Below are 26062 nucleotides of genomic sequence, written 5' to 3'. Positions count from 1 at the left end.
CGAATTTCCAACTCGCAAGTAACAGTTGGGTTATATACGAAATCGCTCCCTAAGACCTTTGGGTCGATCGAAAGTCAGCACGCGCAAGCAAAACCATAAATTTAATCCGCCAATGGCGGGTGTCTTTTGTGCACCATCCAATGGTCGATTCAATGGATGGTTTTGCTCTGCTGCTGACCGTAGAAAATGACCCACCTGTGTATGTTTGTGTCGTCATAGGATAAGGTCTTAGGATAAGTTAGGATAAGATTACATGTTCATTGTGCCTTTACTTGCTGTCATACTCGAATCAGAGGTTAAAGGTTGTCTGTTCTGTACCGTCTCTTAGGATAAGATTACATGTTCATTGTACCTTTGCTTGCTGTGATACTCGAATCAGAGGTAAAGGTTGTCTGTTCTGTACCGTCTCTTAGGATAAGATTACATGTTCATTGTACCTTTGCTTGCTGTGATACTCGAATCAGAGGTAAAGGTTGTTTGTGTTGTCAAATAAATGTTTGCCGGGCCTGCTAGAGAACTCGATCCTAGAAGCCAGGGCTGTCTCGTCTTGTAAATAAATGTGCCTCTGAGTTACTTGGCAGTCAGAGGGGTCCGTCCTTAGGATAAGTTACGTGTTATATGTTTGTCCTTGTCAATTCACTAAACACGTCCTCTTGAGCCTATAGAACGTTATTTGACGATCTAGAGGCTCTTGCAGGGGATAAAGTGTTTCGTGTTACATGTTGTATTGTCATGTCGGAAGCAGTCCTCGTGGGGTTCTAGAACGTTATTTGACGATCTAGGCCCTTGCAGGGGATAAATGTTTCCGACTGTCTCGTTTTGTTTTGGAAAGCTAGCGTTTCTCATGCAAAGTGTTTCTATTAAAAATATAAAAATATATAATAATATGAATCACGAAAATATAAATACCATACTTGTTGAAATTAAAGAATTACAACAGCGAGGTTTTAATATTTTACTAGACACTGAAACAATTATGTCAGATTTTGAATCCTTGAATGAGCTATCACGCTTGGGGAAGAACAATCTCCCTGCTCGTTATAGGTTCATTAAGGGTTTGCAAGATCGTGTTTACAGATCACTTGCCGGGATAACTGAAAATCAGGTATCTGAATTTATTCCACTGTGCCGTGCAGTTGAGAAGATTCGTCTTGGATTGTCACAAGAGTATGAGACTCGAAAATTAATTAGCACCAGGGTGAGACGGTTAAAAGGTTATATAAAGAATCTAGACACGGAAATGCCTTGCATTTCTGACAAAAATACTAGTGTTTCTGACTACGAGGCCGACAAGGAAGTATAAACCGCATAGCGTGTGACTCACAGCACAAAGTGAAAGTAGAACCTGAGAACGCTAGCGCCCCCCCCCCCCCGCTTGGAGTGTAAAGCACATTTCCACGGGTAAAAAAAAAAGTGTATTATTTTTTTTGCCCTTGGAAACTCAAAGAGTTTCTCAAGTGAAGGGCGCTTTCAGATTTTCAGGATTTGCTTAAGCGTTTCAACATCAATACAGGAATGAGAATAGTTCATAATCTGTTCTCGTTGACACCAAACTATGATCATATGATTTTGCTGTAGCTCTGTTAATTGTGACGGAGTTAACAAGAAGTCTTCGTCACCATACACGTCAATAACTATTTTAACGGGGAAATACTGTTCTGGGAATGTCTGTATTTGAAATGCGGTTTTTATTGCCTCGTAAAGAATTTGCTTATCATGAATATGAACTCGTGCATGAATGTACTCGGGTTGATACATTATACACAACCGTTTTTTTTTAAATGCGTGCTAGCACTTTCAACGATAACTTATGCTGGTTTTGATAGGGTATTTGCACGATAAAATGACGAAAATGGATCAGTGCAGAAAAAAAAACTATTATAAATATTATGGATCCCTTGACTTAGGACTTCACCAGTAAGTTTATACTAACAGTCTCGTCACGCAGGTCCAACAAATTCCCCCTCTGGTCGGTGAGTTTGAAATTTATCGTTGACAACCACGGGTTATGACACCGTAGATAGACCGGATTGATTGGTTCTTGCACAATCAGAAAACCAGGGGGGTCTCTTGGTGTGAACGTATACAGGATAAACCCCTGTTGTGCCGTCGTAGTATCTGATGCGCTGTAACTGCCATCGATGACGTCACATACAAGATTGACCGCAATAACATCTGTGATATTTACGATCCCGGGTGAGATGTGTCTGCCATCGGATGCTGTACTGTTGTCGTGCTTGAGAATAACAGGTTGTGGTTTTATTCGTTCGTACGCGGCAAGAATATCTTCGAAAGATTGATCGATGAGATCAGAGACTGATTTTCTCAGCTCGGGCACGTTATATCCAGGAAATTTAAAATCTGAAATATCATTCACTTGAATACCATATTTAATTGCAAAATCTGCTCTGGCTATCTGTCTATAATTATCATCGATATAGTCTTTAAGATCCAGTAAAGCCTGAATTATTCTTAGATTTATAGTTTCCATGGCCGATGCGAGTTTGTTTAGTTTTTCTATGGTTGTGATAATATTATCACGCGGACTTGTTAAATCAGAAATATAATCTTGGAAATATACTCGCAGGAGTTGTAGCTGTTGTTTATGTACTAGATTGATCGGAATAAATAATTCAGATTCTATATCATCTAGACGGTAAACACGGAGCTCCTGCCCCCCCTTAACACGTGGAGCTTCTATACTCCAAGTATCGGGCATTAATGTACTTTTTCTTGCTAGTAATTGATCTGCAAGGAGTAAATAATAATTGTACTCGAGGTCGTGTAGTGCTTCTTTATAGGTCATAAAATCTGATTTTTCAGGTTTTGGTGGACGAGGTTTAACCTCGGGGGCCTTTGGCCATCCTAATAATGTTCGGATTGAGCTGTTATAAATATCCACGGCGTATCCTGGCGTTGAGATTTCAATGACCGCAGACAGCGTTGGTTCATGAGCTGTTATAGATATTTTGGCTTCCTTGCCGGTGATTCGTTTTATTTGGCGTTGTATCTCATTATTGATTTCTTCGATCTGATAACTCCCAGTGGGAAGTGTAATTGTATTCCAGTCAAGTTCACCCTGTTCGCCGGAGTCGGCTTTGCTTTTCCCGAACACGAATGAATTATTTGGCTGCAGACCACCAAATGATGCCGACCTAACATTGGGCCAGCTGTGATACACACTGAGCTTTGCTAACGCGATTTCACTCACTGGAATTGGAGTTCGAAAATTAATACCGAATTCTGGTGTCGTCGAGGACACTGAGATCATTGTGGTCCTTACCGGTGTTGTGTTTGTGACTATTTGTTGAAGCAGTTCTATTGACATTATTTATTTGTTTAGTTTTCAAATAGTCATTGTACGCATCTGACATTAGTTTGAATTCAGAATCTGATATCGTAGCGTCGCTACTTTGCACGTCTAACGATGATGATATCAGCGATGATAATTTCTGATATGCGGTCGTGGCTGTATTTAATTTTGTCGTGTAATCGTGTAATTTTGTGTTAGCACATGATGATATTTTTTTTGCTATGATGCCGAAAACTCCAGCTGTTGTTGTGGCCGCGGAAACACAGATCGTGGCGGCGACTGCTGCAGTTACCGGAGTGACCGCTGATAGTATTGCTCCGGCAGATGCAACAACGGCAGATACTGAATAAACCATAATATCCAGCACTGTTATGCGGCGCTTGTATTTTTTTACTTTTTGACTAGTTACTTCGATGACAGTTTTTAACTCAGATTGCCACTCACGGACTTGATTGTATCGATATTGTTGAGCATCTGGCGTCGTTGACATTATTCAATTACGCGGTAACCAATTGAGGCGTTGCAGCGACGAATTCCAAACAAAACCAGTAAGATGTTGCTGTTAAACTATCGTCCTCGGCTTCAAGCATAAATGTTTCCTCGGTTCCGCTGTTTAGTATTACAGTGCAAACCCCGGAATACTTATCGGTGGAATGTCTCCAAGGATATGTTGTGAAGATTTCAAATTTAGCGGCTGAAAACACAGACAACCTGTAAACACCGGTGGCTGTTGCTGTATATTTGATAGTGTTATTTTGTCGTGACCATGTTGCGAATCCCGATGATACCGTGAATACGATGTTGGTGATATGCCCCGGAGTAACTCCAGTGGGAACTTTAATCAAACTGGTTTTGTTAACGATATCAGGAATACCCGATACGATATCCTGCTGTGTTTGTTTGATCGTGTTAATGTCGGTCTTTACATCAGCGAGTTTTACATCGACGACTGGAGGAGTCCCAAAGAACTTATCCACGACCTCATCAGTTTTTACGAAGTTTCTTCGAAATCTTGTAAACGCGCCCACGTGAACATCATGCTCTGCACGCAGCGTATTTAGTTTACCGTTGACGATGTCCACGTATTGTTTGTTTGACGCATCCTGGTCGGATTCGGGATTCGCTAACGCGGTTATTTTGTTGCCGCTCATGCTGAGTTCGCCTGTCATCGTGTCACCGGCTTTTTTCACACATTTATCAACACCTTTATCAATACTGTCTTTGATGCTTGCGATTGATATATTCGAGTCCTTGATCCGGCCGCCATCACTAAATGCAACGAAGTTATCCTTGGTAGCTCCAAGAACTCTGCGAATTATATCATTCCACTTAATGTTGCTCGTTCTTAGTTTTCCTTGCCTGTCTTGGAAAATAGCAACTTCATCTGGGTCAACTCCAGCTATATTCAAAAGATTATCGACTTCATCTTTGGTCGCATATTTTGAGAGATCAGCATCTGTGCTTGGTTTACCTCCTCGTGTGAAAGGTCTTCCGTAAATATCCACCATTATTCTTATTGCTGTTTTTCAAATGCTAGCATTTCTCGATGCGGTATATTCATACACTACTTTATGAGGAGGAGTTGCTGGATTTCTTGAGATTGCATCAAGAACATTTAAAACCTCCCTCCCACAAATGGGCGGATCAATTAATGTTTGTGTTGGTAACGTCGACTGCCACACTGGAACATTAGAAAATCTGCTGACATACTTGAGAAACTCAACTGGCGGTGCTAAACCGTACGAATCAAAATAGATAATTCCACGTGGATCGATCGCGTAAGCAACCCAGTGAGTTCCCGGACCATCTTTGTTGTCGAGATTGATAATGCCAGTTTCTGGATTATTCGGTCGTTGCGGTAATTGATCTCGCATAAATACGCCTCTGAAATGTTTTACACGCAATTTTTTAACAGCATCGAGTAAATCAAAATTGCTCAACGGCGTTAGAATTTTTTTGGATACCATGATGGTGGAGTTCCTGGTAGTCTTAGACCGCGTCCCTTTTTTTTCTTGTATCCTTTTCCCGTTGCCTTTTTTAGTGCCATTCCAGCTGCAGTTCCAACTGCACCGAGTGCTGCGGCTTTTGCTACGGCTGGTGCTGCCGCGGCAATCAACGCCGGTATTGCTGCGAGAAGAGGAAATATTCCACCGGTTTTAGTCATGTCCTTGATAGCTGCAGCAGAGAAATCAAGTCGGACACCGGTTTTTGCTGTTAGTGCCTTATTAAAATGTTTAAGCTGAGTATTAGTCAACGACAATTTGTTTGGACCACCAGTAATCTGATCTCGTTTTAGTGTTATTGATGTCCCGCACGTGCTTGCGTTCTTTGATTGCAATTTCTTCGTTTGACCGGAAGTCAAGGTGACATTAACATGACTGTATGACATTATATCCTAAGTTTGATTTTAATTGCGTTACATATTCTCGATTGGAGCGTCGATGACCCTCATTCGTCCGCCAACACCTTCAAGCAGCATTGCTTTATCGGAGAGTATGACAGCAATCGCTCTGTAACCACCAGCAGGAACACCTACACGAGCTCGGAAATGTAGGTCGACAACAGATTGTTTAACCAGATCAAGATGTTCCAGCGAAAAGTAATAAATCGGATATAAACTCATAAAGTCTCGCTGTGATATTTGCAGGCCAGTGTCTACATTAAGGTCGCGCCCCATAAATGACATCAGACGATGATACGCGCGTGCGACACGATGATGTTCGAAATCTATTAATATATCCTCAGATGGCTCCTGATGCCCATTTATTCTCAACGAAACTTCAGAAACTCCAAGTGTATCAAATACCATTGGATTTCTTTCCTGGCTATCTGTTCTAGCACGGTATTGAAATGCAATGAAAATATGTCGTGGTGCTGATACTCCTTGTTGCGATGATATATGCCATGTAAACAACCCACCATTATCACCCTGAATAACGTCTGTGGTTGTTGTTTTCCAGGATAGCAGTGATTTACCGCCCGTGTCCATGAAAGACAACAGTCGTTGTTCTTCGGTGATTGACGGAGACAACACTGGCATCCACAACCACAGTTTAGTTAGTATTACCTGACCAGGGGCAACAGCAGCATCTCGCCAGATAGCGTCATTATCATCAGGTTTTCGCACAAGTACAACTGTGTGTTTGGCACCGAATATGACCTTGTGGACATCTCTGCAGAATCCAAAGATGTGAGACAATGGAATCACACCTGAGAACTCTTCATCTCCACTTAACATCGATCTACGTGTTGCAAAACCCAAATTAAAATTTTCGTTCATCGATGCAACTGCGTCACCGGCATTATTCATTGTTACATTCCTGTTCTTGGGGCTGTCGGTTATATCCTTTGCAAACATCATTGATGGTCCGGCTGATCTGGTGTAATCATCCGAGTATCTCGCCAACCCGAGAATTGTTGTGGCAACGTCGACGTTATCATGAATTGTTTCAATTTCTTTTCCATCTATCATGTAAATAGCGGATTTAAATAACGCCATGATGCCGTTGTTAACAAATCCAACTCGGTCGCCGATTCCGTAGTTAGTGTTATCATTCTTTAAAAGCCTACCTTCAACTTCGATGAAGGCCTCAGCGGGCAAGAAGTATCTACTTGTATCCTGGACCTGTAGTTCAATTCTTCCGCGTTGGTTAGGATCACGTGCTTCATAAGAATAATATTGAAAATCACGTACAGAATCATCTTTAAGTACTGGTTTGGACATATCAAACGCGTCATTGGATTTTCGTGCAAACATTATTATTATTTGTGATGATCTAATTAAAATGTTATCGTCACCGGAAACCACTACCAGCTATCAAATTAGCAGTTACACTATCTTGCAACGCTTTGGAGGTAATTCCTGCTGTTGCGATCTCAGCTAATTTCTGATTTACGGCCTTATTTACTACGCTACTAACATTTGCCGGCATAGCTTCAGTGGATGGTAGTTTTACTGGCACCAACCTCTCGACTGGGTTTTTTTTTCGTATCAGCTGTGCTAGTCGATCCTTGATTGATTGAAATGCTTTCCCGGCAAGACTACCAACAGTGCCAATGGCTTTATCCTTGACAACATCAGCGGCTTTCATCGCGAATTGTTTTGCTAACGGTCCAGCTTTCGGAGCGATTCTTGTGACTAAATCCCTAACAACATCACCGACTCCATCTCCGTAAACAACCTCGTATACTGGTAATCGTGAGTTTACTACTCTGACACTTCTTGGTCTGCGAAAAGAATCGTGTAGTATCATTTTATTTAATTATTGTTTATCTAACTGAATTTGCTAGCAAATTTAATTATTAGTCGCTGTGGTAACCGTCTGCGAGTTCATCAATGAGCCCCCGGTAGATGCTGATATCCATGATGCCACGCTGAAATAGTCTCTGACAGATATCTGCGGCTTCATTTATAATTTCCGGAGAATTGTTTCCGGCACGTCTTCCTCCGATGAGAACTTCCAACCGTGATACATCATCGATGATATTATTAGGGCAGGCAATAAAACCGGATCCTAAACCCTCCCCTGTTGATGGTACAATTCTTGGGGATAAAATGTCTTGAGGCAAACTTTCAGAAGATGTTGTTAAGCTAATTATCGGCGACCTAGTTTGTTTGAATTTTTGGCCCCGCGGACTTCCTTCAGATGCAGCCTCGTATTCACTTAACGGAGTTAGGTCAGGATCTATTGCTCTTCGCCGTGAAGGATATTGTTGTCGTTCTGTGTGTTGCAACGGTGATTTTTCTTCTTGAGGTTGCGATGGTGGAATTTCAAGTTTACGTATAGCATCTACAAGTCTATCGTATTTTGTATCGTCCCTGCTGATTTGTTTTTTATTTTCACGTATACAATACGAATATTTGATAAAATTATCATCTGTCATAGAACCGTGTTCTGGGTTTAAAGACACATCTCTTCTAATCAATCCTAACAGTATTGTCTCAGGTAATTTCTCTTCTGGTACATTTTTAAGAAGTTCAATATAATCCGGCGTAAATCTTTTGGCGGGGTCAGTAATTCTCCCTGTTACTCGCTTACCAGCAGGTACTGACACAACAACTTCATCGGGTGGAGGCGGGGGTTTAAGTCCAGCTGAAATATCCTGTAAAATTTTCCTTTGCTCTATTAAAGCCTCTTTGGTAACAGCTGCGGATTTTTCAGTAGCTTTGGTCACGGGTTTAAATAATTCCTCCGTAGTCTCTGCAAAGCCTTCCCGTGCTTGCTGTCTTAATTGTAATTTTTGTCTGACACTATCACGGACAGGAAGAAATTTCTGAATTGCTTCGAGACGTTCTCGAGCTAATCTAGTCGTATGTGCTTCTCCAATATTTGCCATTATTTATTTGTCAATGATTTAATTCCGCTAACATAAAAATGTTTTTCCTTGGAAACTCATTTCCCAGAGCAGCAGAGGGGATGGACCCGACCCATGGATTTTTCAATAACGACCCCGCCACGGAAACTGTTTCAGATTTATTGAAGTAACCCAAGTTGTCAGTGCAAACTCAACGAGTTTGTCCCTGGAAACTCTTCGAGTTTTCGGGGGACATTTTTTTTTGTCCTGTATTCTGAATAGAAGGGTTTATTTCGTCGAAATAAGCCCTCTATCGAGGAATAGTTTCCTGGAGGGGTTTATTGTGCAAAAAGTTTCGGTCTGTACAGCCCCTCTGCTGCTAAAATACATTGAATATGAATATGATAGTTTTCAAACATGCACCAAATGTGTTTATAACACAGATATAACTCAGAATATTTTCAACTTAAAAATAAATGATTGCTTAAACCTAGTGTTAAATACAAATATGCATACTGGGAAATTATGTGCATAATTCAAAATAAGAGAATGAAAACAACAGAGAGAGAGAGAGAGAGAGAGAGAGAGAGATTTAGTGTTGCTTGCATTGCTCCTACTTCTTCCTATTTGGCTGACTCTCACTTCTCCAAAAGGAAAAGTCACTTCTCCCTAAAATTCAAGTCTAGCTTGACCCTGATGGTCTTAAACTAAGTTACAGAAAAGAGTGAAAACCAACTAGTTTTGTAAAATTCAATAAATAATTTTTTCCCTAGAATAAAAAGTGAAAATTTAATATAACTTACTAATGCAATTTAAACAAGAAATAGTTTTAAAAAAATTTATCACAAGTCCAAATGTATACAGTTCCAACTGAATTCCCGTGGTATTCCAAAAATGAGCCAAAGCAGAATGTGTTGATGTGCCTTTAGTCTCAAAAGTACTAAAGTACCAGTTTCCTGAAGTGTGATAATGTGACAAAAGTTTTTTGATGAATTACAATAATATATTCCAAGATATCCTTGTCTGAATTCACTACAATTCCAAATGAATATGTCTGAGAATATTCTTGAAGAGCCCATTCTAAGTCCAGTGAATAATAATTTGAATAAATAATTCCACCCAAACCAAATACCGAACACAACAATAGACAATTGTTCTGCTAAAGATGTTAAAGTAAGATGAATAATTTTTCAAGTAAATAAGATTATATTTTAGTTGTTGGAATTGTTGTAGGGTTTAACGCCATTTTTCAGCACATGATAGGCTATACATGGCAGCCAGTATTAATGGTGGTGGAAGAACCTGGGAAAACCCCGGAAAGAACCACTGACCCACGAGAAGCTACTGGCAAGCTTTCTCACATACCCACATTGGCTGAATCCGAGACTCAAACCTACGCAGACAGAGGTGAGATGGCAGTGATCCGTAACGGAGAGCGCTTTGGACCACTCGGCAAATAAGATTATATAAAACAATAACGAAGACACAAAATGAGAGCCAGGATGAAGGTCCAAACATAATTTCTAGAAAATTCTGAGTTCTAAATAGATTAAGTATGGTATGACAATAATAATAAAGAACATGGAAACATTGGATACAAAAGATTCTTCCTGACAGAATTCCAATATCCTAGAACCTGATCCAAATAAACATGTTCATCTTTACTGATAATGATCCTAATATGTAACCAACACTCCTAGATAAATATTAACTACGTATCATTTGTCCACAAAAAAATAAAACAACATCAGTATCCCAAGTCAGGTACATAAAGATCTTGATTTCAGATAAGGTCAATTACAAATTGTAATTATACATAATATATACTCATGGAGAAAAAACCCTAACAATTAAAACTGAATATACGTAACATCAAGTTCCAATTGGGGGTCAGTGTGCATGACAAAATAAAGTACTGTAATGTCATCCAATTAGAATAACCTATCTTTCCATATGAACCTATAGAAAATGATTGGAAATTCAAATGTGAATAAAAACAATTAACTTCTCTGGGTTTTTATTCAAAGCATTCAATACACTTTGAAAGATAGATATTATTGGTACATTTATCACTGTCAAATACCAATGCCACACACATACACATGTGCAAACGCTCACATAACCCAGCCACACTTATATATAAAACATACATCAAGTTTCTGTTTTTAAAATCATTTGGATGGCACAATATTAATCCTACATCTCTCCTGATATTTATGTTTAACATCAGAGGAGACTTCTTACATTGTAGGACTATTTTTTTTTTGTTGTTTTGGGGCTTAACACCATTTGTCAGCACACGATAGGCTATACATGGCGGCCAGTATTAATGGTGGAGGAAGAACCCGGGAAAACCCCGGAAAGAACCACCGACCCACGAGAAGCTACTGGCAAGCTTTCTCACATACCCACATTGGCTGAATCCTAGACTCGAACCGCCGCAGCATTGTAGGACTAGCAAAATATATGCTTAATGTGATACAATCTTTGCTGGGCTAAATAGTTCAATAGGGGGTTTGAAGACGATGCAAGTGTTATTAGTATCCATCACTGCATTCACTAAAGACTGGATGGTAATGTTGTCGAATCTTCCCTGCTGGATTCTCTCATCAAACCCTGGTCAGAACAGAGTTGTTTATAATGATCATAGTGTCAGTCTCAAGCTACATGTATTTAGGTACAACACATGTACAATATTAATTCATCTTTTCTATTGAGGACATGTTACATCTCGCCTTTATTCATTAGGACCAACTCTTAAGGCATTTAACACTGTTTATTAGTTAACATTGATATTTAATTTGCTTCGTATATTTTTTCATTCTTTCTGTTTTTCATTTAATGATGTTTAATTATGTTCATATATATGATACAGTGTAATACCAGGTGTTTCTTTATGCAAGTTTCTTTGGTGGGAATGGAAATGCTATTTTACTTGCAGAGAAAACTAAAAAGCATTATTATTCCAAACGTTCATTCTTGTGACTGAAACTAACTGTTGACGATTGTAATGTTGTGGTTTATTTTTTGTTTTTAATGTTGTTGGGCATAACATTATAAATATAATATAAATGTATATGAATAATGTTTAAACTTGTGTATAATGTTTAAACTTTTCCTTCTGTTTACTGAAAGATATCTTCTGTTAAGTATATTATAAATGTATGAGAATTCAATTAAAATAATGTACATGTGCTTTTTCATTTTCTTTTCTATCTTTAGAAAGTGAGGGTTTTCCCTAGACCAACAAGTAGATCTCTGCTTTTTTTCTGACATTTCTGGTAGCAGAGATCAACTGGGTCAGGCACTTGAATCTCATAATGGATCTTTAAGACAAAATAAGGTTGGAACATTGGCTGCTTGCTAGTAATTAATTTATTTATTTAGACTGACCTTTGTATGCTGATGGTAAGTAAAATCCCTCACTTTTTCTGTAGTAATTCCTGTGAGAACAGAATACATATGTATATATCTTCTGTTGACCTTTTTTTAAATTGCTGATGCATGCATGGAAAGCAGCATCAATCCAAGGTAAGAGTAACGCTTGGAGAGCATGTAGCAAGGACAATATCAGTCAGAACTGACTTATGCTTGGGACAGAGCAGCAGTTAAGTTGTTATAGGGTTTAACGCCATTTTTTAGCACATGATAGGCTATACATGGAGGCCAGTATTATTGGTGGAGGAAGAACCCTGGAAAACCCCAGAAAGAACCACCGACCGACGAGAAGCTACTGGCAAGCTTTCCCACATACCCACATTGGCCGAATCCGAGACTCGAACCCACGCAGACAGAGGTGAGATGGCAGTGATCCGTAATGGAGAGCGCTTTAGACCACTAGGCCACTTGGGGCCCCAGCAGCAGTTAAGTCATGCTGCCATCAGGTTATACTATATTGTGTAAAGTTATATATGTATGTATTTTGTGGTTTGTGTGTGCTTTTCAATAATATCATGGTGAATAGTAATAACTAAAGGCTGAAAATACTACTCCTATTAATAACAAAATATTATTATTATTTTTATTATTACTGACCCCAATACAGTTTATGGATTAAAAAATATATTTATCTTTCTCTCCATCTCAAATTTCTGACATGACCCCTCTCTGACAAAATCAAATTTCTGCCCTGACAGCAGCATGACTTAACTGCTGCTCTGTCCACAGCATTAGTCAGTTCCTACTGATACATTACTCACTTGACGCTCTCCAAGCATTACCCTTGCCTTGGGGTGATGCTGCTTTCCATGCATGCATCAGGAATTTAAAAAAGGTCAACAGATGATAGGTGTTCTGTTCTCACTGGAATTACTACAGAAAATGTGTGTGTTCTGAAGGATTTAAGACTACAAGTGAAAAGAAGAGGTATTTTACTTATCATCTGCATAAAAAGGTCAGTCTAAATAGATAAATTAATTGCTAGTGAGCGGCCGATATTCTAACCTTATTTCATCCAAAAGATCCATTGAGACTATGCCTGACCCGCTACCAGTAGCCGCCGCTGAGAAACGTCAGAAACAAAAAAGCGGATGCCAGGGACTCTCATAAATAGATTGGGGACTCGCGAGTTATAAGAATCAAGAGTCCAGGACTCCTCATCCAGAAACTGTTGAGAGCACTGCTATACATCTTTCATTACATATCAGATAAGATACTGCTATACATCTTTTGTTACATATCAGATATGTTGTGTGCCTACCGACAGGCAATCAATTATCGAAGTCAATCAATCATCGTAAATAAGGATACCAGGTGATAAATAAAATAATAAGTTTCCATAATGATCATACTTGCTATTGACTACCACTTCAAAATTGTACCTTACTTTCCGACCCAGAGGGACTGGATGGGGTCGGATGCTGTCTGGAACATGTCTCTACTATCTGCCTTGCTAGTGTAGTCATGGACGGGTGGGCATAAAGCCACACAGGGCTACTGTCCAAATGAGCGTAATTCATTTCCTCGACTCTTTGCCACTTGCTTTCTATTTGTCTGTGATCAAGTTAATCCTTTTTTCAAAATCTTTTAAGTGTCTACAAAACTTTATGTAATATTACTTCAGACTTCTTAGTAATTAACACTTTCAGTTTCGAGTACGGTACAACAAGTACATTCTTGTGACATTTACCTCTTTTATGAAGAGTACTTTTCACTTGGTTTGGATAATAATAAACACAGAGACGGAAACAGAGGCTTACGGCTATTGATTTTGGAACCTAGTGTGACGGCGAAGAAAAAGAGTTTCTTTGTTTTGTTTGTTTGTTTGTTTTTTATTTTGATTTTTTTGTGTTTTTGTTGTGGGTTTTTTCATTTGAAACGTAACTATAACCATTTCAGTCATATTATTATGATGTCTGCAGTGTGACAATCTGATTAAAATCAGATCTCCTCTACCCTCTTTGAAGATCTGATAGTGATTACTTAGGGGTCATATTCTGGTGGCCCATGTTATTAGCATAATCGCTAATTTTATCAGCTAGCCAGATGACATTTTATATCTTTGCATTTGGGAGACTAAGCAGTATGACTGAGGAGAATCAATGTGTGCCAAAAGCCCACAATGTTTATTCACTTTCAAATTTCCAAAAGCTGCATTTCCATTTGCTAATTCAAAGGTCACCAGAACACGACCCCGTAGCAGTTGATGTCAGATCTTCATGGAGAACAGTGGAGATCTGATTTTAACCAGATCGGTAGTGAGGAAGTCTATAGTCTAACATTGAGGAATCATGCAGACATATAGCATCATGTCCCGTACAGACACATTATTCTGACACCAGGCCGACAAGTTCTAACTAATCTCATAAAACTGTGCGCCAAGCAAAGCAGCTGCTAATACTATTTTTATAAAGCTTTGGCATAACTCAGCCAGAGCTCGAGCCTGTGACCTCCATCATCCGAAGCAGACACTCTAACCACTTAGGTCACTGGAGCAGCCAAGAAGAATGAGAAGAGCAACAACATGAAAAACTTAGTGGTGAACTGATAAGTGTTCTGACTGACATCATGTGAGTAGTAGGGCCAACCCTTATCTGAGTCCACTTTCTCCATTTTGAAATCAGTATTGAAATGTTTAGGCCACTTTTTAAAGTTATCAAAACTTTCCCAACATCATTCTGGTCAACCGGAGACACTTCATTCGTATACACTTTTGGATTTTTTTCTTATTTGTTTGCGTCTTTGTCAGGAGCTGTGTCCGATCAGTAGAATATATTTTGCAGAAGACATGCACCTTGGCATTCTAGCAGACCTGAGACATTTCATTTTAGCGTTTATGTAACAGCATTATCTTCATGATGAAGTATGTAGGAGAAGAGAGCAAAAAATCTAGGTACAAATATGTATGTGAGCAATAAGATTATAAAATTAATATTTTTATAAAATTTAGGTTGAGGACTGTAAGGAGGAAAGTAAGAATCTCAGCGTAAGGAATAACACTGGAAAACAATTTGCTGATGCAGGGCACATGGGTGACAATTATATTGAAAACAATATTAAATTGATATGATAAATGTGTAAAAATGATTCTTCTAGAGTATGTGACAAAACTACATAGTTGAAATGCCACAACAACTTCCACCTCTGAAATACTGGTAGCTGACTAGGTTTTACCAACCTAACCAGACCTGAATGTAAAACTTTTAACTGTTAAACCCAAAACAATCCACTTCAGAGCTGAGAACACCATCGCATATGAGCCATGTGAGTCACCCACTTTGCTCGAGGCCTGTGTAGCCTCAAAATGGATAGAGGGCCTGAATCCATCACCTGGGATTACAATAGTTGTTCATACAACCATGAGGTTCTGAAACATAATATATCTAGACACATAAAATATGGGATTTTTATTTGAGACAACATTTGATTAAGTTAGTTCCATTGACAACACATATAGATCAACGTCCTATTATGTGCCTGCAGACTAGAATCCACTATATTATTTATACTAATGAATTTAAATGAACCTCTTTGTCCTTGATCTGCATTGATCACATTTTCCTTTTGTAGAATATTTCATTATAATATGTTGAAATCTGCTAGTGAGTAAATTCATATTGTTACTGTTGCATTAATCTTTTAAACTACTTTTATGTTTCCATTTAGCAAATGTATCTGTTCTTAGATATTTTGATATGAAATATTTTCATATTTAATTACTTGTTTTCTTCTCCTTTCTGTTTGTCTCCACCCATCTACATTCTCTTGCCACCTGGATGAAGAAAGATAGGGGAAGGGGAGTAAGGAGAAGTGAGTTGGGATATTTATGACAAACCAGATTGTTGGGAATTTTAAATTTTATATTCTAAGATTTAAACTGCCTCCATTTTTCTAAACAGGTCAATTATTGAAGTTGATTTTGTTATGACTTGGTCAGATATTCTTTATGTGAAATGCAACCACTTTCAATTTGTCTATTTGCGTAAACATTCTCTTTGAAAGTTGCAACTGGTGTTGGTCATTAGAAAATTTGCTTTGCAAAACTGACATTTAAAAAAATAGTTATCTCATTAAAGAGACAACCTTATATTAAAGAGTGTGTATTATTCATGTTTTCATCATTATGAATTTCCTACCTATAATAATGACAATAATAATAATTACTTTCTTTAAACAGGGTAACACAATTAGATAATAACTCATCTACCTTGAGGCCCTCATTCAAAGGAATTTATTTTAGCTGCATCTCTGAAACCACTGGATATATTTGGTTTGGATCAAGAAGGAAACTGAGTGGGCATTTCTAATCTCAACTGGAATACTATTCCAGAGCAGAGTTAAAACTTTTTTCAAAATAACCCCTTGTTTGGTTTGGGAATTTTATACTGTTTGGTAGATACGGATCTTAGGTGGGTATATTGCCAGGTAGCCGATACTGGAATAGTGATTGTAAAATATTCAGGAGAACTATTATGGGATATCCTGTACATTAATTTGGCTTAATTTCCTCAAGTGGATTAGAATTTTAATAGGTAATATTTTTAACTTACCAGCTAAATTTTCCTTGCTTTATTTCTGGATTGATATTAGCCCTAATGCTCTTTTTTGAAGATATGCCAGTTTTGCGATGTTTTTATCATTTGAATTACCCCATACTGTATTACAGTAGTCTAAATAGGGTTGTATGTAACTGTTATAAAATAGTTTTTTGTGTGCCTTTTCAGGAGAAATTGTCTTATCCTCTTGAGAAGCCATAAAGTTGAACTGACTGTTTTACTGATATGATTGATATGTTCAGTCCATGATAAGTTATTATCTACCCGAACACCAAGTAGTCTATCATCACAGACCATTTGCAAATTTTTATCCTTCTATATCAGACATAGTTCATCACTATCAAGATCTTTTCTTTTTTGCCATGTTGAGATAAGTAATATTTTAGTTTTACCAGTATTTACCACCATGCCATTGCATGTGCACCAGTTTTCTAGTTTGTTTAGGGCATCCTGTAAAGAAATTTCGAGTCCATGCTTTGCGTTTTGGATGTCTGACAATGTTGTGTCATCTGCATAGAGATCTGGAGATGATATTGAGTCTCTTAGTAAAAGTGTTAGGTCATTAATAAATAAAATGAATAGTAATGGACTTAGAATTGAGCCTTGTTGTACTCCGTATCTAATTGGTCCAGTTATGATGTGTTCTCTCACTTAAGTATGAAGTAAACCATCTAATTGTTCTTTCATCACACTTGTAGATTTTTAGTTTCTTCAAAAGGATTTCATGATCCTCATGTCAAAAGCTTTCCTGAAATCTACAAATACAGATCATGTTATTCTACCTTGGTCAAGTGCTTGAAGCCATTTATCAGTTAGGGAGATGAAGGCAGTCTCACATGAATGTTTCTGTCTAAAGCCTGAATGATTAGAGTGTAACAGCAAGTGTTTGGTTAAATATGACATGAATGAGCATGGACATGTTTTTCAATCAATTTTGACAAGTTTGGTAGTATTGAGATTGGCCGGTAGTTATCAGCATCATCCTTAGAACCAGATTTGTGAATAGGAGTTACTTTTGCAGTTTTCCATATTTTGGGGACAGATGAGGTTGCAATACTTAAATTGATTATGAATGTTATGCAATCTAAAATAGCAGAGGCTTAAGATTTAATGCAGGGCCAACAAGAGGGTGGGGCACAGCCTGGGATGTATCCCCAGGGCCAGGGCCAGTATGGGGGCCCATGTCAAACAACACTTTTTAATTTTATAAAAGAAAAATTTTGTTGAACAAGAAGAGGCCCAGGTGTTTCTTACCCCAGGGCCCATGATTTATCTCTACGACCCTGTGTAAATACCTGTACAAATAATATACTATGTTTCTTAATTCCTAGTTAGAGTGTGTGTGTGATTTGGATTTTTAATATAGCTTTAACAAAAATTAAGTGATATTGCTTCGATGTCTGCAGTGTGACAGTTTATAATGATAACTAGCACTGAGGCGCCATGCCGCAGACATGTAGCATGATATCCCACCCAGTCATATTATCCTGACCCCAGGTCGACCAGTCCTAACACTATCCTCTTAATGATGAGTGCCTAGCAAGGCAGCTGTTAGTACCATCCTGGTTAGAAACATTTGGTCGTGATATTCATGTTCATATAATATTACATGCAATAAACCTTTGAATTCCATCCTTAATAACGTGTATATTATAATAGTTCAAGAGTTCTAATTTAGAACCAACTATTTTTAAACCTCACAATGAGCTAGTCTTGCTGTACCGAAATAAAGATCGGTTTAGTATGTCATACAGACAATCTAATTGTTTCGAAGATGTCACACAACATTAAATTATCTTATCACGTAATAGTCATGTAGACCACACAATGTTAGAATGTTGATTTTTACTATTATGTATATACAGTGTATTATGTATATTATTTGTAAAATGATGATTTTAATAAGAACCATTTAGTCAATGACATTATATTTTAATGCTAATGAAGAGGTTCTATTACAGAGATGATTCATATATACATATTTTTCTATTTCATTCATAAATTCCATGGTTTATGAATGTAGTAAACATGTGATTCAAGGAGGATAACTTTTGATTGACTTGAAATGGAATAGCTTGTTGAATGTAAATGAGTTATTAGATGATTCACAGAAGGCCTGGAATCACTTTCTAGAATTGGCCTATTAACTATTGCATTGTTAGCTTAATATATCTCTCTATATAAGCAAAGTAGAATGTGGAATCACTCATTCTTAAAGTTGATATTTGTCTTGAAACTGATTTTAAAAGCTTTATGTATTTAATTTGATATCCTTCATTGGAACTGCAGTGCTGTAACATTTATTCAAAGACTTGGACATATTAATATCCTTTGGATATATCATGAAACATTCAAGAATATTTTGGATTGAATTATTTGGATTTAACAGGAAATATTTTGGATATAATATCTTTTGGATTTACGGTGAATTCATTTGAAGAACATTTGGATTTAAAACAGTGATTCTTATGCACACAAGGACACTGCAGTTTTCTTCCAGAATACCTTTGGAACGTATCTAGATTAGATGGAATTGATGGAACATTTTAGAAATTTGAGGAATTCATTAACCACTTATTTTTAGTTCTTTTACTTTGTATTTTAGGGAAATAAATATATATTTTTAATTATACAAACTTGTTGGTTGTCACTCGTTCTTGCTATGTAGTTTAAGCTTCTAGGTCTAAACAGTACAATCACTTATTTTACATACTGATAATCATCATCAACTCTGTCTGATTCAGTCATTAAGAACTTTCTTTGGGTTGTACACTGTGCGAACTACAGAAGTTCTCATATGTATAGATGTCCTTTCTCAAAAAATGTCGGCTCCATTCCACCAAAATGTTTCATTTTCCCTGCGAATATGTCATCATTTAATATTTGACCAACTGCTTTAGAGCTTGGCCCATGAACCAAAAGCTATCTGCAGATCTAACTTTTTTCACATTTACTTCCTTAATATATTTCATGAACCTATCAACTGTGAAACTTTTATTAGCTGAAATGTACATGTATTTCTCATTGTTATTCTCTTTTATTTTTACCTCTTCATCCACATCTTGTTTCATACTGTCTTGATAATGCATACACAAGCGGATAATAAACAAAGGGATGAATTTTTCATGTTTTAACTTCAAATTTCAATGTTTACAGGTGGATGTATTTATTAAAGAAATGGCCATCCTCATTAACTTTAATATTATCTATTTATTTGCTACAAATGTGAACTGTCTGTGTTGGCTAAACAATTTCTTCATCATCCTCTGTGAAGACAAGAGGATTTACATTTTTGGTCTGCGATCAGCACCTCTAAGAATGATTGGTCAGTAACATTAGGAGTAATTGCTTATTCACTGGAATAAGGTTATCCCAACCATTTTTTTCTTCCATGCAGGTTTATTTTAGCACGTGGGCAGACTTGAGTTTGATACATGGATTCAATACTAACATTTATTATTTTAATATTAGTAATAAAGCAGCAAACCTACAGAAATAAGAAAAGGAAATAAAAACAAAACATTATGGGGTTTAATTGTCTACACGTTCCTGAGCAAAGAAGGAAGTATGCATGCGGACTAGAGCCTTTGAGTATGTATGATTGACTGACTTTATTTCCTGTTAACAGATAAATCAGGTTAATCAAATTCAGGATTATACAAGATCTTGAAACACAACAAGGTATGTGTGTGTGTGTGTGTGCACATGCATGTATGTATGTATGTATGAATGTACGATTGCCCATCAACACATTACTGGCCACTGTACAGATAAAACCTCCTGACTAAGAGTAAAACATTTATTCCTATCAAGGTAAAGATGTAGGAGGGATGTGGAAAGATATCAAAAATAAAATATCAAGGCATTCAAGATAAAAGCCTCAAGTATTCCACGGACTGACTTTCATCTAAAACTCTAATTGTTCCAAACATATCAAAATATACCATGAACATGACAGTAAGATGGAAACAAGAAATGTTATTGTTTAGATTTGTAATTCTTTTATCACAACTGATATGTGTTAACACGGAATAAGTTAATCTGATCTGTGTTTAATTTCATAATTTTCAAATTCTGACATAGTGAGGTATCGCAAAATATATCAAAGGTTAGAAAAATAAATTGTTGAAATTCTTTATATATGAGTGATATCATGGCAACATAAAACAATCAGAAAGAATTTTTTTGATGGAACCCTGTGTCTAATTCTTTATTATTCTACCAGTTTTTACAAACAGTATTATATAGTCTTGTGATGTTTTACTTCTGTCATTGATGAAACAAGAACACATCTGACAGGGTTTGATTTTTTGCTTCAAATTTTCTACTAAAATATAAGCACGATTATAAAATGCAAATTAACATCTTTTGCTGAGCAATGCCATTCATGACTTTAAAAAAAATATGAACTCTGCTGATTAGTGATAATTCCCATTGTCTTTTCTTTCCTTTTTATATTTTTTGTCTTACTGATCAACTCTGAACATGATGTACAAGTAAACAAAATGGTGGGTGAGTGGGGTTTAGCAAGTTCTCAAAATGGGAAATTCATTGTTAGTGAAATAAAATAGAATATTTTTTTTGGAATACATGAATTCAATCCTATCAATGTTTAACAAATGTCCAAAAACATGTAGTGAATATTCATTGATACTTACGGAATATTTGCAAGACAATTTAGTTTATTACATATGTATATATAAATATCCCATGATAACTTAAGTAATTGTAAATAGGATGAAATATATGGATTCAGCATGTGTAGAAAAGATTGTAAAAGCATGAAATTTAAGTATCGTTCAGTTATCAAACTATAGAAAGTGTCTACTGTACATATAGAGCAACCAGGTAAAATAATTCAATTAAAACATTTCATATGAACTTTCAAAGGTTTAAATAGTTCATTAGCAAAATGAGTGAGAAGAAACACAACTTAACTCTGACATTTGTTGAGTTAGCTCCCTTCTTCTACAATGTTTTATTACTATCAAAGTGTGTTTAGAATATCTTAGTATGTCCGATTCAAACTAAAGAGGTAATGAGGAAATGACTTTTGCCACAGTGAATTAGATTTAAGAATACTGAAAAATGACAAAATATCTTGAATGAACTTACATAGAAGTGTGACAAGTGAAAATAGGCTTACGCTTTAGGCAATTTTGAATAAAACACCACTTCTTCTGCTTCTTTTCCTTCATTACATCACCCCAATGATCCATATGTTTTCGTATGAGCAACTGCTACCAAACACAATCCCAATTCATTTTTTATCCTTCCCACTGAAACCTAGAATTACATTCTCATAAGTCAGTTTCATCCATTTTAGTAGTTTATAAATTCTTCAGTGTCTGGTGCTATTACATGGACCAGTCAAAACAATTAGCAAAATTCATTGAGCAATCTCAAAATGTAGCAAATAAAAGAGTTTAGTTATTTCAAGGCAATTTTTCAAAGTGTGCATGCTGAAGTGTGTAACCAATACACATGAAGTACAGTATGCATACATGGATCAGCAATCATTCATCCAATTTATGAACACAAGTTAAAAATGAACATTCATAATACCGTACTTTCTGAGACTAAAATAAAGTTGATATTTCCTTGCTTGTAAATTAAAAGCTCCTGAGCAACTTGCGTAGTTGATTCCTGAGGAAATCTAAGATGTTCTTGCAACTATCAGTACCCTTCATGATATTCAGGTCTACAACAAAAAGAAAAGGAGAACTTTATCAAAAAATGACTGGAGATTGGTTCAAGTCAAATTGTATGAAGTGTGTATATAGAATATCTTAACATGCCACATTCAAGCTACAAATGTAATGAGGGAATGACCTTTGGCACAGTGAGTAAGATTTGAGAAGACTAAAAAAATGAAATAATTTCTTAAAAAGGTTTCTCTGGACTGTGTTTGGTATATTTTCATCAGACTAAGATTGCAGAAAAATGAGAATAATTATGCCTTAAATATATATAAAAAATCTAACCAGTGAATTTTGAGGAAAGCATATTTGTCAGACTTTAATTAAGGTATTCAGGTTCATTCCTTGTACATCTAATAGCTTTTACGTTGAAGACTACCCATAGCCCCACTGTTGTACACTGCTTTTATTGTTTTATCTCCTTTAAAGAGCAAATTTGAATATTTCCCTGTGACAAGGAATCAAAATGAGCCTTATAGACGATCAACGTTCACTGGTATTATAATGAACTACACAGTTCTGCAATTAAACATTTTGACTTTGATATATTTACATCTATAACAGACATACATAAAAATGTAAACAAAGTTGACTGTTCATTTGCAATCTAAGTTACTTGATTTTGTTTGGTGATGCATGACAACATTTTTGCACCATGTGTCAAACCTATACAGCAAGCATTTATTTTTGAAAACAATGTGTCCATAATAATTTTTAAGAGTTTTCAATATGGTTTTCTGAGAATCTGGAAGTTGTGATGATTTGTAGCAACAACTCCTGTCTTTGGTTGTTCGGAGGAAAAGCTGAATTTGTAACTATCAGTTTAAGTGTATGATATCATACAAAATATGTTCACATTGATTTCTTATGGTTCTTTTTGGTTTGATTAAACTGTAACAGGATAGTTTTTCTTTTTCGTTTAGACTTTTGTAGAAAAATATGAATCTAATTTCCAGTCTACATTCATTTAATGGTTGTAAGAACAACTTGTTCAATATTGAGGTTATACTTCTGAAGTAAAGTCATTACTGGATAGAACTAACCTGGCTGCTTACTTTAGGAGATTTTCATTTTCATCTTATAAAACCTGGAAATGTGGCCTCAAACTGTGCAAGCATATTCTAAAATATTTCTACCACAACCCTTGAAAGCTAATTCTTTCACATATTGCGAACAAGATGACAAATTTACATTTTAATAGGGCTATAGCACAATTTGCTTTGGTGCATAATTCTTGAATTGAAGGCTCCATTTCTGATCAGAAGTGATTGTGACCTCTATATATGTTATTTGATTGAGGTTTTCTAAAGCAGTACATTCCAATGAATATGACATTCTTTGCTGTCATTTGCATTATGTTGACAGGCAGTCACCAAAACAAGCAAATCCATTTTTAAAGCTAACTCAAAGTAAATTGTAGATTTAGCTTTGAGTAAATTTATAAACACAAAGCTCATGCCCTCTACCTTAAAAATTAGTGGGATGGATGTGAACTTGTCCAGTGGGACCTACTGCATCTGAGGATTTGTTCTGCAGCTGTTCGTGACAGCAGGTAACATGGTACCAATTGTTTTTCCACAGACCTCAATGCTAATGTTTTGTGCAATAAATATACTTTCTGTCCTACTTCAGCATGAATGTCACACACTGTCAAGGAGAACAATGTTAGATTGTCAATTCGACAAGGGCAGAACCAGGTACTCAACTGAATTTAAGAGAGATAACTCTGCTGAAACTAAACTGGGGTAAAAAAATAATAAATAAAAAATATGATCTAGATATAAATTAACATAATCTCACATGTTGCCATGAGACTTGATATTTTTTTTTTATCTTAACAGAAACTACAACTCTTACATAATGCACCAATCATAGCTAGTATGATATTTATTTCTAAATACAATGCTCCCTACACCTTAAGCTCTGCCCACCTGGGATTGTACAATTGGCACCATTATACTTATAGCCAACCTTAATTTTTTCAACAATCTGTGATATAGCTTAGGACTGTACAAGTAACAAGTGTACTTAGTCTCACTTGTCAACAACAGTTTTATGAGGTACCAAGCTGAGTCTTATATTAATGTGTATGTAATGATTACTGAACTATTTCAGCTGTTGCTTTCATGTTTGTGCTCTGCTACCAACTACGTTTTGGAAATAAAATGAATTGTTTTAACTATGAGCTTTACTTATATCAGCACTTATTAAACTTCACATGGGTGATATGGGATAAATCACATTGTATCATATTATGTAATAACCAGGTCAGAGGTCAATGTACCAATTAGTATGTACCTCTCCTACTTCAAAAAGTGCAATTCATCTAAAATAAAGGACTTTACATTTGTTAGGTAGATGCAGAACTTAACATCTGAGACAGCTGGTCTATTCTAAAGTATAAGCTTTTAACACTTGACACTGTCTGCAGATACATGAGGTCACTAACCCCCAGTCCTTGAACAAAAGTCACCTACCCATCCTCTTTGTAATGCAAATAGAAAGCTTCCCTCCTTTGTATAGTGAATAAAATTAATGCAATAATCCAATCTGTCACTAAATATAGTAGATCACAGCTTCTAAGCAGTTATGTTGGATTTGGGGTAAAATCTGGGAATAAAATACAGAAAAATGCCAAATATAAATAATAAGTATAGTGAGTCAAATGGACTTAAAAACAGGAGGAAAGCATGTATGTAAAAGGAAGATATACTTATGATAAAGGAATTAAAGGAGACAAAAGCAACAATAAGAAAAATGAGAAGTGAAAGTTTGATGACCTTACCCTAGACAAAAATGTGGAGGCAGTGCCCCATGAGTCCCAGAACAGTCTGAAGGCACCTGTACTATATATAACATCCTTTACAAGCACCAACAATTCAGCTGAAGCAGTTTGCATTCCCATCTAAAATAAAAAGGTTAATAATTTAGTTAATATAGATATATATATTGTTATTTCTTCTACACATGAAATTAACAATAATGGGCTTAAGTTAGGGAGTAAAAATACCTTAACCAAACAAAAATACTGGTTTTTAAACCTTGTAAAATTTACTGAGAAATTATTAAATGACTTACTTACATTTGCATCAATATTGAGGACTAATATAATATTCCACAAATCTTCTCTTTATTTTCATAACCATTCACTAAACATGTGAGTTTCTATTTCTTGAAATGTCATGTCTGGTGCAAGGGAGATAACTGACTGATATACATAAGGTATGGTATTTTATTTCTTCTGATATATTATCCATGTAGTATAAATTAGTTCATGAAAACATGTAATTATCCAAAAATACGTTATTGATAAAGTGAGAACCTTGAATTCATGCTTCTGTATGTAGTGGAGACATTAAGAGTGATGTAATTCTGTTTTCTGAGATGAGGCAGCTTCTTTTTATCCTGTAGTTCATGTTCTTGTTGAATGCCGGCATGTGGAGTGCAGCCTTCTGTAAGCACGCAGATAAAATCCCATGCTAATTTCGATTCTTGCAATAAGATGCAATGTTTGAAGAACAGTGTCGACCTGAAGGAATCGGCAATATGTGACTAATATGGTTATCACTCAAAATGTCTGACCTAATATGGAAAATCCACAAGAACAGTTGGACAGAAATAAATAGAATTAATTGAAAGTCAATAGCAGGTTATAACTGGATTTATACATGTGTCAATGGGAAATGCTGACTTAAAGAAACTGCCTTGTCTGGTGGTATTCCCTGCTACTTGAACAAAAGGGAATGCAAGAGAACTTATCT

At 36.4% G+C, this 26062-nt stretch overlaps 1 protein-coding gene and 1 long non-coding RNA gene across 2 annotated transcripts in view; both read right to left on the bottom strand.

Moving 5' to 3' along the window:
• LOC149783371 (uncharacterized) overlaps nucleotides 1-14580 on the bottom strand; it is a 91590-nt gene extending 77010 nt beyond the window's left edge. Inside the window, exon 1 of the mRNA XM_089931600.1 lies at nucleotides 13429-14580. Within this exon, the coding sequence (XP_089787726.1) occupies nucleotides 13429-13566 (138 nt within the window). The 5' untranslated portion in view covers nucleotides 13567-14580. The remainder of the gene's footprint in view (nucleotides 1-13428) is intronic.
• A 5675-nt stretch (nucleotides 14581-20255) lies between these two features.
• Nucleotides 20256-25824, bottom strand: LOC149783370 (uncharacterized). The gene is made up of 3 exons (XR_016414013.1): nucleotides 25624-25824; nucleotides 25087-25206; nucleotides 20256-22303 (listed from the first exon to the last, which is right to left on the bottom strand). It is a non-coding gene; the product is annotated as an uncharacterized LOC149783370 (long non-coding RNA).
• Nucleotides 25825-26062: the final 238 nt, after the last annotated feature.

The sequence above is a fragment of the Sinohyriopsis cumingii genome, chromosome 14 (genome assembly GCF_028554795.1).
Source record: "Sinohyriopsis cumingii isolate HCF-2022 chromosome 14, ASM2855479v2, whole genome shotgun sequence".
NCBI classification, from domain to species: Eukaryota; Metazoa; Mollusca; class Bivalvia; order Unionida; family Unionidae; genus Sinohyriopsis; species Sinohyriopsis cumingii.
The sequence above is the reverse complement of the archived record's forward strand: the minus strand, read 5'-3'. Positions and strand labels throughout refer to the sequence as shown.